Below are 19,178 nucleotides of genomic sequence, written 5' to 3' on the forward strand. Positions count from 1 at the left end.
CTTTGCAACGATCGATTTCTTAATGTGGGGGTCAAGAACTGAAATAAATTAGAGCCGAGGTTCACCAGGATATCAAGAAAATCTTTCGATGGAGCTATATGTGCTGTACCTCTGGATTTGTGAGTGTAAAGGATGATACATTTACTAACTAGGTGATGTTTCTAGAATGTACACAGATTTTCGTTGTTTTATTGTGAGAAATAATTGCCATCTGCAGAGCTATGCAGAACAAATGAATCGATTTTTATTCATTATTTAGACTTCCAACTGGGTGGAGGCTGGCTTTCATCCACCTCCGTCCATGTTGAGCAGTCTCTCCAACTACTGGGCTAGACAACAATGCCAGTTCAGACAGTGCTACGTGTCATTAAAACAGGGCTCTCCAAACAAGGGCAAAAAGCCTCTGAAGAGCAGCTTTTTTGGAGTGCCGGTGTCCTAAATGTGCACGCGTGAACCGGAGAGAATAGCACAGGATGAAAAAGCATCAGACAATATTAGCCTGCTGTCAGAGAGTGTGAATGCTGAGCCAGGTATTGAGACAACGCAGACACACACTCACAAACACACACAAAATCCCCTACATATAATCTCCCTGGCTTACTGAGTGCAGGGTGGTTTGTGGATGACCTGTTCCATGACCTTCTACAGTAAAAAGAAATGGTCCCAGTGGTAATTGAAAAACACAATTAGCACCATTTAGTTCTAAATATCAAAGCTGGGAATTTTTTCTAAGTGCAGCTTTTGTGTTTTGCACTAATTATACTAACTTCTTGCCTTTTAACTGCAAATCAGTTGTCTTTCTTTGCCTTGACAACAATTCTGATGGCAAAAGAACCAAACGGGACAGGCAAAAAAACAGAAAAACAAAAAAAAACTGCAAATCAGTTTCATTTTATTTTATCTAATCTGTTTTAATACTTGGTTATGGACGTCATTGCTTCGTCTCAGGCTGTGCTTATAGATTCATTTCATTGACATTTATCTAAGTAATACTGAACAGCAAACTCCCTTTAGGCCAGATTATGTCATAGCCCTTGATGACTTTGACTCTACAGACTTCACAGTAGCTTCAGTGACGTTATTTCTGACTTCTGTTGTTATTTGGCCTTAGTTGCACCGACAGTCTAGTTAATGTGTTTTATCTTTATTGTAAAAGTGATTTGTATCTTAGTGAAACTACCTGATTAAATGCAATTTAATCAGCTTGGGAGGATTGTGCAATATCGGATTATTACATATGAAAGTGTGTCCTTCACAATTTTATTTGACTGCTTGTTTTTTATATTTCATGCTTGACAAAACATGTATTGTGACGTGTTCAGTGTTTTTTTTAGAGCTCTAATAGACTACAACTGTACGGCACCTCTTATTACAAGCTAAAGTCTCTACAATATAAGAAGGAAAAGCCTAACAATCAAAAGATCTCCTCACTTGGCGACAGTGGGGAGGACGAACACTCCAGCAGAAGCAGGCTCAGGGAAGGGCCTGACTCCAAGATTACTTACGATCTAACTGGATACCAGGTAATGTCATCCAGAAGCATTTCTGGTTAGATGCCATGTTTCTAGGATTTTTAGGGCCAAACAGTAATCTCACTCATTTCTTTGTACTGACTAGGTTCTGTATTTAAATATCAAGTGTCTCGTGTTCAATGCACTGTAATTGTTCAATGACAAAGTGAGACCTGACATCTTTGCTTCATACATTGTTTTCCAGCACCTCTACTCTATGACCACATACACTTCAGCTCAGCATGACTAGCTCTAATCAGTAAGTCAGGGAGAAATTAGCTTCCTCTCCTCATGGCAACATGCAATGTTAGCCATGCAGGAATGGCTTCATCAGTTTAGAGTCAGGGTAAAATGGCTAAACGGTTAGTTTTATGACCAGACCCTTTAAAATCTAAAAGCACAGGTTTACTTAGAAATGACAATAACGACACTTTCATTACAGTTTCCTAAACGATGTCAGCAATTTGTCCCAAAAACTAGGCCACCGAAATCAAATAGAGCCCGTGCTTTTTAATGGTGTCATACACGTCAGAATACCTGCTAAGACAACACTTCTGCACAGCTTTCTGGCTTCACTTCATGACTTCACCAAACAGTGATGACACAGCAGGTGTTTAAGCAGCTGCTAAATCACTTTCCTTCAGGACTTCAAAAGACTGCACTGTTCTCCCATTCACCATTAGCAACAAAAAAAAAGAAAAAAGAAAAAGCACTAACCCAAGAACAATGATGAGGCAAGTTAAAAGGAGTAAGTATCCGAGCGCTGATTGAAACTGCACCTCCAAGTGAATCCACCATCTTTCTTCCTGTGAATGCCAGCCAGTTGTTTCCTAATAACTTTTATTTGATAGTGCAGTATTGAAGGGTGGATAGGAGGGAGTGGAGAGAGACTTGGCGAGGACATGCCGCTAAGGAACACAGGTTGTTAATGTATATGGTCACCTTCTCAGGGAGTTTCGCAGTGAGGTAAACTGGCGCCCCACTGACTCCTTTTTTGTGTATGTAGGAAATGTTTTTTTGTGTACTTTGTTTATTGTATGTGAGATCTACAGCAATGACCGTTTCTATAATATTTTCCCAGGGGTAGGGAAGATTTCTTAAAGTTGACGTTTGGACTTATTTACTCTGCTTTGTTTCCTCTGTCAATGAGCATTGTAAATAATTTGTCTTTAATTGGAAATATGTGTTGTGATACTGAGGCATGAAGTGCAGGCAGAGTGCCTTTTCCAGGGAACTCCATCAGTTTATTTTCCACTCATCAAAGTCTGTCCCGAGTGGAGAGCTCCTGAGTGAAAGTGCTAAAGGCTACAGTACAAACTCCATCCTCCCATGCCCAGCTTTACAGCAGCAGTGCAACATCTACAACATACAGTACAGCACTTTGTTAACCAGGCTTGCCAGAAATAGGTGATAACTTAATTAGCACTCCACTATATCGTACACTACCTCATGTTATCAAATGCACTTGATTAATTGACCATAAGTGTGAGCAGAAGTTTGCAGTTTTATCTATTATCAACTGTTGAGCACGGTAGTGGTGTTGATTTTGGCTCATTGGCAATCACAGAACGTGCAAATTTGAGACATTTAAGCAAACTATTTACTCATATAAAGAATTCTAGACTGAAATGTGAGCTAACCTGACATCTAAAGCTCGTCTGAAACTGGGTCATGCAACAGGACAATGATACCAAACACAGCAGCAAATCTACAGCGACACGGTTAGAAAAGAAAAGAATCAAGATGTTGCAATGGCCCCGTCAAAGCCTGGACCTCAGTCTGATATAAAGGCGATGGCAGGAGCTGTGTGTAAACTCATTTCAAACTGGGCCATGTGAGAGACTCATAAAATGATTTACTTTCAAGCTGCTGCTGCTAAATGTTGCTGTACAAGCTATTGAATTATGCTTAGTTTTTCACAGCACTGCATGCTAGTAGTTTTTTTGTAGCTGTACAAAGAGCTGCATGAAATCTAATAAAACGACACAAGTTTGACTGAATGTGGATCTGTGTGCGACAGATGTGCCGCCATTCTCTTTTTTCTGACGAGAAATATCAATCTCATCTTTTCCCCCTTTCTTTTGAACCTCCAGCGAGCAGTGCAGCAGCAGCAGATGCAGTTTCACTCTATTCACCCATTGAAGAGCATCATAAACACTGAGCAGGAATCAGAATGCCACAAAGTGTAGGTGTAAAATGGACTTTATCACATTCACATTGCAATAAATCTCAATTTGATAACTTTATATGATACATGAGGTGGGGGGGGGGGGGGGGGGGGGGGGGGTGACATACACATGTTCCTTCAGTACATTATTTGCATTTTAGAGTGTTCTGTATATATACTTGTTTACAACAGCTGCTAAATACTGATTAAAACTCTCCTGGAAAATAAGCTTTTAATGGTGCACTCACTTTTCAGGAAAAAAAAAAAACCCCGTTTAAAAGAAAATACTGTTGAGACTGCATTTGTTCTAATAACTGAATTAACGTACCGTAGAGTGGTTTATTTATTTTGGGGGGTGGGGGGGTGGGGGGGGAGGACAATTTGGAATATCAGTCAGTGTTTGTGATCTGAATTCCTTGCAGGTGGGTAAATCCGGCGTCATTACGAGCTGGCAAACGTCTCCTGTGATCCCGGTCATGAGCGGGAACCCTAAACACGAACACGCACCGAGACAAAACGGGCACACGGTAATGTGTCAACTCTGTCAGAGCCGTCGAATTATTTAGCACTTGTGCAGATGAAAGTGTAATGGGCTCACACTGAATGTGCAAATGTAAATATTCTCCTCAAGTGTCAAATGCGCCAAAACGACTGTAAATGAATACGGGCGAAAGTCTTAAGTAGCGCGGCGTAAACTCTAACCCACTACAAGGCAGCTGGATCGGTCATTAGTGAGTGACAAGCTGTGTAGTACTGCTGTGACGAACCTACACGAGCGCACGAGAGAGAAGTTTTCTTTAGCATTTCCAAGACACAAAACACGATAAAACTTTTAAAAACTAGAAGTCTTTTAAACATAAAAAGTGTGTATTAATATCACCAAGTACTGACTTCCATCCAATATGGACCTAAAGAAAAATAAATCTCCCAAAAGAACCCAAACAAAACACATCCGAGGCATCCAAAAAAAATAAAAATGAGACACCATAAACAGAACATATCAACCCAAATATCTGAGCATCATTTGAAGCATACATCATGTCTTAACAACATAAAACGATGGAGTGTACAGGTTATTAATAGCTATTTGTGACTCCGTATTTACACTTCATAGTGAATCTCTGAAGAACAATAAACATTTCGGCACCTGAAAAGGCGGAAGGGAAAAAAACAAGACACGGATGCCGCACTGACGTGATTCGATCAGCTGAACAAACCCACAAAAGCACAGATCGGGTCATGTGACTCTTCATCTCAATAAAAATAAGTGGATTTCTTGATCAATCATTTTCACCTATAATTCTCTAATACTATGTTGAAAAATAATGCATTCAATGAAAATGCTCCTGGTGGATAGTCATCCTTTCATCACACACACACACACACACACACACACACACACACACACACACACACACTGTAAAAAATACATTTTTGAGTGGTTAACCACAGAGGAGCCAACTGATGGGGTGTAACCTCTGTAAAACAGCAGCAGCATCTCCTTTTCCCTCTTTGACGAGGAGACTTCCATCTTGGTTATCTTGGGTGGAAATTTAATTCCGTTTTGTATAAAAATCCGCACAACCCTAACAGACACACACCCAGAGCATTAGCTTAGCCTCAAAAGTGAAAGGTTGTGATAAAACAAGAAGCACTCTGTACTGGTTTTTCTTATTCAGGCAGACAGAGTGGACAGCACTCATTCTCTGTGAGGGTCTCTGCTAATCCTCACACACCAAATTCCCAGCAGTGATGAAAGCCAGGGATTGTCTATTCTTCTGTTTTTCTTTTGGTTATGGTTTCTTTTTTATGCGCTGGTGTCGTCCTCGCCCAGTCCCCAGGAGGCTCAAAAAAAGGGCAGCGAATACAGAAGTTCTACCTCTCGAAAACATGACGAGATCACAAAGAGGATGTTTTCCAGCAAGTCTGAACAGGAGCAGATCTCCCTACTGGGAGGCCGCTTTAAGGTACGCCAGAACAAGATGGTGCAATTCAACACAACAGCCCTGCTTTAACACTGATCTTTAAAAAGCTGTAAATATTGGTGATGCTTTCATAAAGAAAATACTTTCATCATAAAAGGTAAGGCTCTAGGGTAAGAAGTGTTTTCCTACTTGTGTACATGAGGGGGGAAATGTCACCTTTGACCTCAGCATGGAGAAACAGAATCAAATGAACAGTGAAATGAAGTGTCATAAAAGTCGAATTTACAGCAGGACTGTTGTGCCTGGACCAGTGTACCTCATGGACTGACCGCTGAGTGCACTTAGAAATGGGGATCCAAAGGAGATTATTCAATTATGCTCCTGCTGAAAGAAAGTAAACAGAACATTTAAAAGAAAATGCAAACGAGCTGCACTGGAATCCCTCGGTCTGGTAAAAAAAGAAATGAGAATAATCCCTGTTATAGTACTGATATTCTTAAAATTCAAAAATAAATTCACAGATATTTTAAGAAAGGGAAAAAAAAAACAAAAAAAAAACAGAAAAATAATGAGTCCCAAAAATTAATGCACTGGTTGCAGGAAGTGGGCCGGTGTGTCTGATGCACCCCGACTGCTGTCATATTTGCGCTGCTTTCCTCTCTTGAAAATCTACCTTTAATAAATAGTAGAAAAATAATATTTTCCTCTTTAAAGTGTTTCTTCTTGCGTTTCTGTGAATATTGAAGCCTTTTCTTCCTACTTTGAAGTTCACAAACATTCATGGAAAAGTCCAGATATCGTGCCACACTGCTGTGTGTCAGACCAGCAGCCACTGCTTTGGATAAAGGCAGCTGCTTTTCAGAGAAAACAAAGAAAAAAAGAATAAAACAAACTCCAGAGCTTCTTCATGGAGAGTAAAGTTGAAATAGAGGCTGTTTTAGAATCTCACTAGATCCAGTTCACTTTTCAAAAATGCAGTATTTTCACTCCCCTTCAGAGATGTCCCACAGTTTCCATAAATGTTCCAACCTGTGTGGAGTTCGGGATTTAGCCCTGTTTTAAAAAGGGGTCCGACATGAGTGCTTGTACTGTAAAAATCCACTGGTCCTGGAGAATAATAACAATCTTTGACCTCCCCCAAGAAGGCTTTTAGCTTCCAGTTGTGTCCCGTCCTCAGTGAAAGCCAAAAAATGGGCTCATGCAGCTTTTCTGTTTGCGTCTGAAGGCTGTTACGTGCTCTTAATCTCGAGTCCTTCAGAAAAATAACAGGAAGTCCCACTTGGTTACATCCACTGGCCCAAGTGCGGCCGCGTACACGTGTCCGCTTTTAAATGTGGTTAAATGAAAGAGGGCTCAAGACTGAGATGATGGCACAATGAGATCTTGAAGCGTCACTAAGTCTACCTGTGGCGTCTCCCTCCAACTGTGTGTGCTCTCTACTTACACACCACTGTCTTTTTTTATGTTTAATAAAAAACAAAAACAAAACAAAAGAACAGTTCCGGTCCTTTCAGGAGGATCAGCACTCTGCGTCCACGCTGTGCACCGTCACCGCTGCTTGCAGGTGATGCGTATGGGTGTGCAGCGGGTGGTGGTGCGCGTGCGAGTGCCGGTAGGGGTGGAACTTGTGGCTGAGCAATGCCGCCGTCTGCGGGGGAGTGTCCAGGTCCAGGTCGTCATCGTGGTTGCCAACGTCAACGCCGGCCGAAAGCGGGTCGTTGTTTCCAGGCGGATTCTCGCTGTCCTCCTGCGGGCTCATGGTGCTGTAGCCTGGACACAAAAAGAAGTGCAGAGGATGGAGTTATTTCACAATCCTTTCCCTCAAAACTACTGGGCAATTTTAAAATCTTAAGCAAAAAATTCTTAAATATATGTTTCAAAGTTTGAAACTAAATGAAGAAGGCAGCGTGGCAAAGCAAAACTAAACAGTCCCTGCACATGTGGACCTGTCGGTAATGACGCCTGCGCTCCGCTTTAATAGAAATGGGAAGGCACCATAAAATGTAACAACTCAGCTAACTAATGACGCTCTCCGATCGTGAATATTCAGCACAGAAACGTTCCCGTGAGCACACGGCAGCTCATAATGTTTCTGAGTGCAGTACAAGCTATTTTGACGGCACTATTTGGTGGCATTTGATGGCACATTAACAAGTAAACATTCCCCAGGGGCTTTTTTTTTTTTTACTCCTTATGTTTTCAGCTCAGTTTGAAATAATAACAATTTAAAAAAAAACATGCATATTTATGATCTCATTCTTACACATCTCGCACACACGTTTAGCCCGAGGAGGCAGAAAAATGGGCCGACATGGCTCCTGGTGCACAATGCTAACTGAACTTAGTAACAGGGAAGTGCAGTCACTGAGAAACCATATGAGAAGTACATGACAGGCCGAAATGCACCGACTCCAGAGGTCACTTGTTGACTGCTTTAAGCTACCATATACTGTAGCTTTGGGTTTATTCATAAAGGGTCGTCACAGCAGGCAGCTCTTCATGTTTGATTGGGCAGATTGTTTAGACCAGTTGCCCCAAAGATGATTTGCGTCTCCTCCCTGGGATCAAACCGGGGACCTTTTGGTTGTTAGGTCAATGTGTAATGATTCTCACAGATTGTGGACTGCAATTATTTGCATCCTGCCCAGCAAAGCTTCTACTTTGGGCAATTTCTATAAAATAAATTCTCTTTAGTAATTATTTCTGATTTTTCACCTAAATGGAAACGTTAGATTATAAATGGGATCTGCACTAAGTGGATTTCACCACCCTGAAGCCCATAAAAAAGCATCTAAAAACACAGTGTGTGACTAAAAATGCTTTTTTAGAGTCTATGTGAAAATAAATCCACATTCCTTAGTCCTTTATCTCCATCTTTTTCAGCTTCTGAAAAGACACCAGCCGTGCTGCTCTGTGGAACACCAATCTGTTATTACTGTTTGAGTAAATAACCCTGTAAGCCTGAGAGCCTCTATGATTATATTTATAGAAAAATCACTGTCATTTTGGATGATGAAACATTAAACCTCCAGAAACACGCGAACGCATCTGTGGCACGCGGGCTGCAGGCAGTGGGGTTAGAAGTATGTGTGTTTACGGGTCTGGCCCTGCGTTAAATTTATGTCAGAATAACCATTTTCTATCTGAAAAACATCTGACACTTGAACATCTAAACCATCAGAGAGCGATCAGTTTTGCAGGGCTGCTGGGTTCATATTTTCCAGCAGCAATCCAGCTTAATATTTGCTATACCAAAGCCCAGGTCCAAGCCTACAATTACTGCTGCTCACAACAGTAATGGTAACCTACTGATGCTAAAAAGCCCTTCACTCAAAACAATAAACCAGTCATGTTAGAACTCTACTAATGCAGTTTTAAAAAGTTTTTTTCATAATTTAATGTAAACGTTCATATCTTCTTATCATTACATCATTATCATTACAAATAAAGTGAAATATTTCAAGCTGTCTTTTGTTTAATGATTTTGGATTATAGCTCATGAAAACCAGATATCCTGAAATAACACCTGTTATCATTACTATTATAATTATTATATCTTCTTTAAAACAAATTTCAGCATCAATCCAGTGTGGCATTAAGGTGATGTTTCTCATCTTCCTCTTAACAATAACCAACAACTGGTTCAGGTAAGGGAATGACTTGTATGTAAGTTTATTTATACTGTTCTTTTCCTGATCCTCCAAAGATTAGCTGGCCTAAGACAACAGACAAAGAAGTTCCAGACATGGAAGGTGCCAACTTTGTCACAATTTTTCCCAGTTTTCCCAAAAGCAATAACCCAGTGCTTCAGGTAAATCTACCACCAACTGTGCACTGCTGACCATTTACAGCTGCACCAGGTAGAGGATATCAAATCCTACTTAATGTCATGAGATGAAGGGAGGCCGAGCTAAACTACCATGTTATTATGCCTTGAAGATAGAACTGCAATTTTTCCTCTAACAACTTTAAACAGGTGAAAAACTTGGCAAACCTGTTTGCTTTCTTGGTGAGAATTAGACAAACACATTGATACCACTCTCATATGGATGTTAAGAATAAAGCTCTAATAACCAATTAGCTTAGCGTCAATATAGAGTAAAGCAACTAGCCTTCGTGTCGTCCAAAGTTTATAAAAAATAAAAATAAAAAATCCATTATGGCTGTCCTTTTTTGGTCACTGCTTCTTATAAAGCTAGTTGCAAAAATAAAATCAGATTTGTCTTATGGGGAGTTTGGTGCCAGACTTCTGTATGCAGTGATTAGCTAACTTAAGCTAAGCTACTAGCTGCTAGCTATATAATCAAAAGTTAAATTTTAGATCTTAGCTAGAAAGCAAATTCAAAATTTCAAACTATTACAAAACAATACTTTTTAATAGTTTAATCCTTACTTAAAATGCTCTATTATTATTATTAATAGTAATGTTAAGTGAAGTGTCTGACCTGTACCAACATTTTAAAACTCATGCCCTTCCCTCTTTCAGTGACCAGGTAAACATGTACTTTTAAACACTGTTCAAAATCATATTTAGTCGTAATTCATTAGTAATTAAGCTTTTTTGTCTTATAATTTATAGGTAGATTATACATAAATATCAATGTAAACAGCCGACAATTATATACGCGATACCTAATACAGGATGGGGCCACTGCCATTCTGTCTTTTCTTAAAGGTTAAACATTCCTATTCTAGTTCTAAAGGTTTGTTGGGTTACATAGCATTCAAATGTTTGAAGTACAAACAGACTGAAAATTGCCAGGTGTGTGGATTAAACTTGGAGATTATATGGCTATATGCAGCACACGTTCCTTAATGGCTGGTTTGAACTGTTGCCTGGAAGCTTATCCTTAAAGCGGACCACACAGCAAACAGAGTTTGTGCGTCATTCAGCAGATTTAATGGTCTGTTTTTGGTGATCTGTATATAGGCTTGTGTGCAAGTCTGAGTGACTGAATAATGGTGGGAAGGAACCTTTGACTGATGAGAGACAAGCAGCAACTTTGAAGCTAATAATGCTTGTGTATGTGTAAAGTTATATTCGCTAATGGACTAACACCCACTCTTTCCATTATTTCTTACTCATCTTCCTCTCTCTTCCTGTCCTCTTGCCCTTGCTTTTTACTTATTTCATCATTTTTGCATCTCCCCATCTCCCCACTTGTTCTCCATGTTTCATTTTACAAACCCTCCCCATCTTCAGCTGCACAAAATATTAAGACTGCTTGTGGTATTAGCCAGTTTACATCATTGCATTACACTCTAATCTTTACGGCAAGAGTATGATAATCAAATGTTGTATCAAATAAATACATCTAATCCTTGAAAAACTGCACCAAAGAGAGGTGGAAGTAGAGAAAAAGAACCACATTCCACTGTTCCTACAATCAATACTGTATGCAGCACACAGCAGACAAGCTCGTTCTGTTACATTTTAGCCCACTCTCCTCTCTTCATATTCATCCCTCTTCTCTCTGGCATCATCAGTTATGCAACATCTAACCGAGACACTCACTGCCAGGAAGTGGAGTGATGCTACATGTAGGTGGTAAGTGCCCATGTGGGTGAAACTGTCCATCCACATTGAGCGTCAGACTTGCGAGTTCTACAAACGTTAACAGTGAACATGAGCAGCTCTTCCAGAGCTAAAGATAAGAGAAAACACGGTTCAGAACTGTGATATAACAAAAAGAACAAGACAGGAGATGCTCCAAAGCGCAGGAACTGAGAGCTAACTGCAGATCTGTTATGACACCATGTAGTTAAATGAATCATTTTAAGGTTTTATATTCAATAAAGTACAAACTTGATTTCATGTTGCGTCGCTGCTTTTAGCCCAGGCCACTGTGACAGACTTTTAATGGGCAATATTTATCCAACATCTTCAAACTCTTGAGCTTTTTCCAAGTCAGCAGAGATACTGTGATCCTCTGTGACCCTGGGGGTCTTTCTCCTAGACGATTATGTTCAGCAAACCTCCTGATCGTTCCCTTAAACTCTAACCTCCTCCTTTAAGCACAAAGGAGAAGCAGCTTTAGTGGCAGATTACTCTGAAGCAGAGCTTGCATGCAGTCTGCCCTTCACTTCCTGGACAATTCATGCAAATGAATATTTATATGTTATAGCAATATTCAAAATGTACATCTATAGCAATATAAATATAATCTTTGCTGGAGGCAAACTCATGTGAGTAACACTTTATAAAGTACAGTATGGTCCACTTTTGTAACCAGTGGATGATTCATTTTCCGTAAACAACATTCATTTAGGCTGAGTTGTTATACAAGACTTACACAGAATTAAGGCAACTATTACTTAAATTATCAACACCCACTCATTACAGGCTTCCTCAGCCACCATAATGACTTGACTGGGATCGATTTAGGCTTTTTTGCGCCAACCTTCTTGAAACTGCAACTATCAATAAGAATCAGGAACTCTCGAAATAGTTAAATCAGTGGTTTTGTTTTGACACAGCATTGCTGACATTTCAGGTATGACTGACTCAGTTCCGCTTTCCATCAGCACTGACATACAGCGCTGTCACAGCTGCACACAGCTTCATCGTAAATATCCAGGTTTCTGCGTGCCCAAATGGTTCTCTTACCATGGTCACTCTCTGTCCCGGACCGCCCCCAGTACCTCCGTCTCCGCTCGGGAGTGTGAGTGTGTCTCTCGATCACTGCAGCTATGAATCGAGTATTGCTGACTGAAAATAAAAGAGAGCAAATGGGTCAAGAAGATGTGCACCTGTGCTGTCAAAAAGTAAGGTTCTACATAAATGTACAAAATGTTCATGATACAATACACTATGTAGCAAAAAGTATTTGCTCATCTGCTTTCACATGCATGTGAACCTCCCATCCCTAATTCATTGGGTTTAATATGATGATGGCCCACCCTTAACAGCTTCAACTCTTCTGGGAAGGCTTTTTACAAGGTTTAGGAATCTTTCTGAGAATTTTGACTATTCTTCCAGAAGCCCATTTGTGAGGTCAGAAAGACAGACGAGAAGGCCTGGCTCAGAGTCTCCCTTTAAATTCAACCCAAAGGTGTTCTGTTGGGTTAAGATCAGGACTCTGTGCAGGCCAGTCAAGTTCTTCCACACCAAACCCGCTCATCCATGTCTTTATGGACCTTGCTTTGTGCACTGGTGCACAGTCATGTGGGCCATCTCCATATTGGGAGCAGAGTTGGGAGCATGAAATTATCCAAAATGTGTTGGCATGTTGAAGCATTAAGAGTTCTTTTCACTTTCCCACACCAGACGAAGAAGAGTGATTTGTCACTCCAGAGAACAAATCCTCTGGCAGTCCTGTGGTGGCGTGCTTTATACCATTTCATCTGACACTTTGCATTACGCTTGGTGATGTGAAGCTTGGATGCAGCTCCATCATGGAAGTCCATTCAATGAAGCTCTCTATGAACTAACCTTGAGCTAATCACATGAAGTTTGGAGGTCTGTAGTACCAGACTTTGCAGAAGGTTGGTGACCTCTGTGCACTATGCACCTTAGCATCTGAGGCTCTGTGATTCCACCATTTTGTGGCTGACTGTGGCTGTTGTTCCCAGCTGCTTCCGCTGTGTTATAATACCACTAACAGCTGACTGTGGAATATTTACTAGTGAGGACTGGATTTATCAAACATGTGGCATCCTATCAGTGGCACACTGGAATTCACTGAACTGCTGAGAGCAACCCATTCTTTCACTAATGTTTGTAGAAGCAGTCTGTGTGCCTAGGTGCTTAATTTTATACACCTGTGGCCATGGAAGTGACTGGAACACCTCTATTAGATGATTTGGATGGATGAGTGAATACTTTTGGCAATATAGCGTAGATCAGTACGACATCAGACAACACTCACTGATTCCTCTGTCCTCGTGACTGTCTTCATCCCTCTCATCTCTTTCATTATCAAGGTTGGACATTCTCACCGACATTTCTGAAGCGACGTGGAGAAAAAGAAGAAGAGTAAGAATGATGAAAACAAACACATGAATGTGTGTGCATGTGGGAACTGTAGATATTCAGTAGGCATTAGGCTGCACCCCCAAAAGCTGCAGCTTAAATTGCCATGTATATGTGGTTTGGTGAAAGCACTGACACCTAAGTACACAAAGCTGAGTAACTCTGAATCTATGAGCCAAATGCTCAGACTAATACCCCGTGATAACGTAGCCACACTCTCCACTATTCCAGGTTGTTTACCAAACTTCCAGACTGAAAGTGACTTGGACTGAGGAGCTTTAATGAGGTTGTAATCTTGTTTGATGTTTTTGTCAATATTTCTGTGTAATTACACAAATCATACAGAAGCAGCAGCTGCTGCTGTGCTGATGCTAATGTCAGCTGTTTAGCTCCAGCGGCACTCGCCAGTTGCTGTAGCGCTTGTTAATCACATTCCTTTAAGGCTGTGTTTTTGTCTGTTCTTTTTTTTTTTTTTTAAAGAAATGACATCATTTAAACTAAAATAAACATAACAAACATTGTAGTTCTTGTAACTTTTTTTCCAGTGTTACAAATACAGGCCAACCAGATGCACTTTCACAGCTCTGAGATTCTCCACAGCTTCACAAAAGGTGTGTGACAAAACAAATATGGGAATTTATGCATTAGTCCTACCCTGCGCAGCTAGCGGAGACATGTGCTGGTGCGAGCGCCTGTGAATCTGGTGTCTGTATGCATACACAGCCAGCACCAGCACCATGATGCATCCCATAATGCCCCCAGCCACTGGACCCACAGGGGCGCTCTTGATCATGTTCAAAGAGGCTACCTCCTCATCTGCAGAAGAGAGAACAGACAGAAGGTTTTCTTTTAAAGAAGTCACAAAGGATTTCAGATGGCTCAAGTAGAGACAATACAACAAGCCAGTATCAAACAGCTCGGGCTCAGATCCTCACTCCTGCTGAGATGCTGGTACATTTTCTCCCTCGCTTCTATTCTCTCGTCAGTGTGAAGTACCACTGAAAAAGCCTTCAACTGCAGGAAGACGGCCAATTCTCTTTCCAAAGAAAATTACCAGGCAACGGAAAAGTTTCAGGGAAAAATATAAATCTAAATAAAACTGTTGTCTTAAGGACCTGAAAGAAATGATTTAACTTTGACTTCTTGTGCTGTTGCTTTTTTCATCACTATGAAGGTGCCCTACAGAGTATTCAATAAAAAGGCCTCATAATGGTTCATAATGGTGGGCTCAATCTACAACTCTAAAACATTTAATAAATATGTTGATGAAGCCAAGGGTCCAAAGAGGACATATATAATAAATTGGAAAAAAAATCTCAATTTCTTTGGGTAAAGAACTCACCCATAAGCCCCAGTCCATCTGCATAGGGACTTTTGGCACCAACAATGCCGCCGAAACACTCCTTCTGCAGGGCACAGTAAGGCTTGTCGAGGTGAGTCTTCCCATCACTGTCCACCATGCACCACTCGCAGTCCAGCACACCGAAACAGTCACTGAGGACGCAGAACGTAGATATCAAGCAGTTGATACATTATATTACAGTTTGGCAATAACATGGAAATAACAGGGACTGACAATAATGAGGTAATAAAGTAATATACACATTAGGCTACCTGATTCTGCAAGCCCTTGTGAATAAGGGAGCAGCTGAAAGTACAGTCAGTACTTGTCTGACTGCGATTCATAAAAAGCATTAATCAGATTCATGAATCTAATATAAGGCTGAAATTTTTTTGCAATAGTGTAGTGCGAGATAAAAAGAAAAAGTAATACTGACGAAAGATACTTCAGTAGCAATGAAGCAAAACTGTTCAGCAATAGTAGAGTAATCGATATGGTAAAACTCAGTGCTTCAGTTGTAATAAGGTTATTTTGGTGCAATAATGTATTTATTTTATATATATAACTATTATTACCTAATAACCTGATAGTAGGTTGATTAGACCGTATTATACAACGCAAAAAAACAAAAGAATCAAACTGGTTACTACCTTCAAAATAAGATTTCTCGAAAGGCAAAATAAACAATTACTATATGACAGCCCTCAAAAGCATTCTTCCGGTTGTTTCCAAGTGAAATAAAAACAAAAGTTACAATTTATTAATTTCATCTGTTATCTGGAAAGTCATTTAATCATGTAAAAACCAGGTGCAATACCCGTTACTACTGCAGTTTTTCCATAATGCTCCAAAACAGATGACGACATAAAGTGTCATTACAAATAATTACACATAAACTGCTCACAATTTAAGGAACACTTAAAAACAAAACAAAAAAAACCACATCAGATCTTACTGGGGGGAAGAAAATTATGCAGCAAGCTGGGCCATTTTGCTAAAATGATACCGCAGCAACTCAAAATGATACTCTGTGGTTCGCCTGACCCTTATGTGCTGGTATTCATGCCTGACAATGTAACCAATTACACCGGTGCAGGGTCTGACAATCTAGGGTTTCATTCTGATACCTAATGGCAGTCAGGGTGTCATTGTCTAGCCTGTAGAGGTCTGTGCGTCCCTCCATGGATATGCCTCCTCAGACCATCACTGACCCACCACCAAACTAGTCATGCTGAACGATGTTACAAGCATCACAACGTTCGCTGCAGTTTTTCTTCTTCACAAGTTGCCAGTGGTGGACCTGCCAATTCATGTTTTCTATGACAAACACCAATCTGGCTCCACAGTGCTGGGCAGTGAGCACAGGGCCTTCCACAGGGTTAAAGGTCTTCCACCTCCCTGTCCAGCTCTCCTGGAGTAACTCCCTGTCCAAGTCAGGAGGTTTCCACCTGTAAAACCATTCCTTCTTTTGGGGGTTGTCTCTTGTTGCCACTCTAGTGAATCTTTTGTCTATTGTATCAACACCAAAACAACTGGAACTTATTAACCCCTCTGCTACTTAAAAGTTTAACTGACTTTACGCTGAACTCTTATTAAAAGTGTTCCTTTAATTTTTTGAGCACTATAAATTGCAACCTAATGTCCACTATTACCATGGTTTTTATTTTCCTTTCAGTTGTTCTGATAGCTCCCCAATTAGACTCCTGCTTGATTGCCTTAGCGATGTTAAGTCATGGATGGCTCTAAACTTTTACAATTTTAATGAACGTAAAATGGAAGCTATTCTGTTTGGCCCGAATCGTTCCTCTGATATCCCTGATGTTGACCTTGCTGCTCTGACCCCTCACCTGAAGAGCTCGATTACCAATCTTGGGTTAAAAATCGACTGCACTTATTTTTGAGGGCCACGTGAATGGGGTGGTGAAATCATCATTTGATCAACTCAGGCGTCTGTCGAAGGTTAAGCCGTTTCTTTCAAGGCGTGATTTGGAGACTGTTATCCACGCTTTTATAACCTCACGCTTGGATTATTGCAACTACCTTTTAATAGGGGTTGGAATGGGCACTCTGACACGCCTGCAACTAGTACAGAATGCTGCAGCACGGTTTTTATCTGGTAGAAGGAAATTTGAGCACACTACTCCGGTCCTGGCCTCCCTGCACTGGCTTCCAATTGAATTTAGGATTCATTTTAAAGTTCTTTTATTGGTTTTTAAATCCTTAAATGGTCTGGCACCTGCATATTTGTCTGATTTGCTGAAGCCCTATGTCCCCACTCGTTCACTCCGGTCAGCTCCGGTCTTCACATTAGGCAATCGACATCAGTGCTGGTTTTTGTCAGGTTTTGTATTGTTTATTGTCATTTATGCTTAGAAATATTTAACCATATATGCTTAGAGGTGTATAATCGATTGTGTAGTGATAGGATGTGTGATCCTTAATAGTCTGCAGAGACGTTGTGTGCATTCCACAGTGCTCTGGCATTAAGACCCACACTCTGGGAGCATGGGAGAGGTCGTACCTTCTCTTATTGTTTTATGGTAGGATAAACGTATCTATATCTGTTTTAGTCTAAGTGCCTTTTCTTTAGATGAACTGCTGGACTTCCAGACCAGCAGGTTTAGGGAAGTCTCACTCACACACACACACACACACACACACACACACACACACACACACACACACACACACACACACACACACACACACACACAGGCAAGGTACTCTTTGTTTGTATGTAGACGTCATATGTTAATGAACCTATGTATATTCATGTAACCTCAATAAAAGAGCAGTGTTATGGGGGAGCGGACGAGAGCGACTGGGGTCAAGCGAAGGAACGGCGTTTGTCCGGTTCTCTCCCGTGCACGAGAAACATGAAGAACTTTGCCTACTCGTGTCTTGTTTTGCTGTGTAGCAAATTGTCCTTAACGTTTCAGCGAATAGGTTTACACTACAAACCTATCAGTTTTTAAATCCAGATTGAAAATGCATTTTTATTCGCTGGCTTTGGATTCAGTGGTTAACTGACTTGTATTTACTTATATTTTATTGTTTTTGCTATGTTTATTATTTTTATCGTATTTATTATTCTTATTGTGTCTCTTATATTTCTATTGTTCAGCACTTTGGTCACCCTTGTGTGTGTTTTTCTATGTTGTCTATGTTTGGTTTATTCATTTTAGTAACATTTGACCACAATTAATAAGCATATTAGTGATATTATAAAAGCATGTCATTTTAAAATGCTCTTTATTTATTCATCAGCTCTCTATCACTGTGCTGTTACACCTGTCAAAGTGTACCAAATGTGCAAAGTTGGTGTACGTACCTGCTGGTGTATCTCTGGCTACAGCGGGTGTTGATACACTGGGGCAGTGTGTCGTGCAGGCTGGGATCAATCACATTCAGACTGACAGGCTCTTGATGCACCTCACAGCTGGGATTCCTAAGAAAAATACACCAAAAAAAAGACAAATTTTCTTGGTCAAAACACAAATCAATTACATTAACTAGACAACCCGAATCCTACCATTAAATATGATTAAACTGGGGAAAAAAAGATCATAAAAAAATAAAAATCAAAGCACGAGCACACAAAGAAATGTCTTCACCATGTCAATCAGCTCTAAAGAGACACGTCGATGCTGCCAGACAAATACAGAGGGGAAAAAAACTGACAGTGAAAAAAATTTAATTGCACGTCTTCCTGAAATAAAGGAGAAATTGGCATTTTAAACATTGACATGCTGTCAAAGACTGCTGATGGCTGATGAAAGGAGGTGAGTGTAATAAGGGAGAGAAATGTGAGAGGCACTGTGAATGATGGATTGGATGCAGAATGGCTCAAACAGTAAAGGAAAAGACCTGGAACAGACAGAGTGATGCAGCAGGAAAGCAAGAGATATAAAAGTGAGAAACACCCACAAACATTTGCACGGGAAGCTTTCAAAAAGTTTGAAGCGTCACGCGCGCACGTCTGCAAAACACGTTGAGGGAAATATGACAGGAACTCTTAACTTAGAAATGAAGAAAGCAGGTTGCCTTTAAAACACCACATGCAAGCAGGAAGGCTGGAGAAATGAATTTTACAGTCAAGAACCCTTTTGTCCCATTCCTTTAAATCTAAGATCAAAGCAGTGTGATTTTCATCTGGGCTTTTAAAGACCGTTTTGAAGCACTTCTGGCATAAAGGGAACTGAAGGCTATGTCTTACACCAAGCTGCATCACTATTTGACCAAGAAGAAGAACAAAAGAGGC

General features: G+C 40.5%; 1 protein-coding gene across 1 annotated transcript in view; it reads right to left on the reverse strand.

Moving 5' to 3' along the window:
- Positions 1 to 4,034: 4,034 nt before the first annotated feature.
- Positions 4,035 to 19,178, reverse strand: part of cachd1 (cache domain containing 1) — a 114,414-nt gene continuing 99,270 nt past the window's right edge. Inside the window, exons 22-27 of the mRNA XM_014412529.4 lie at positions 18,249 to 18,365; positions 14,918 to 15,069; positions 14,230 to 14,391; positions 13,472 to 13,549; positions 12,211 to 12,312; positions 4,035 to 7,373 (exon numbers count right to left, since the gene is read on the reverse strand). Of these exons, the coding sequence (XP_014268015.3) occupies positions 7,123 to 7,373; positions 12,211 to 12,312; positions 13,472 to 13,549; positions 14,230 to 14,391; positions 14,918 to 15,069; positions 18,249 to 18,365 (862 nt within the window). The 3' untranslated portion in view covers positions 4,035 to 7,122. The remainder of the gene's footprint in view (positions 7,374 to 12,210; positions 12,313 to 13,471; positions 13,550 to 14,229; positions 14,392 to 14,917; positions 15,070 to 18,248; positions 18,366 to 19,178) is intronic.

Source organism: Maylandia zebra, linkage group LG17 (genome assembly GCF_041146795.1).
Source record: "Maylandia zebra isolate NMK-2024a linkage group LG17, Mzebra_GT3a, whole genome shotgun sequence".
Lineage (NCBI taxonomy): Eukaryota > Metazoa > Chordata > Actinopteri > Cichliformes > Cichlidae > Maylandia > Maylandia zebra.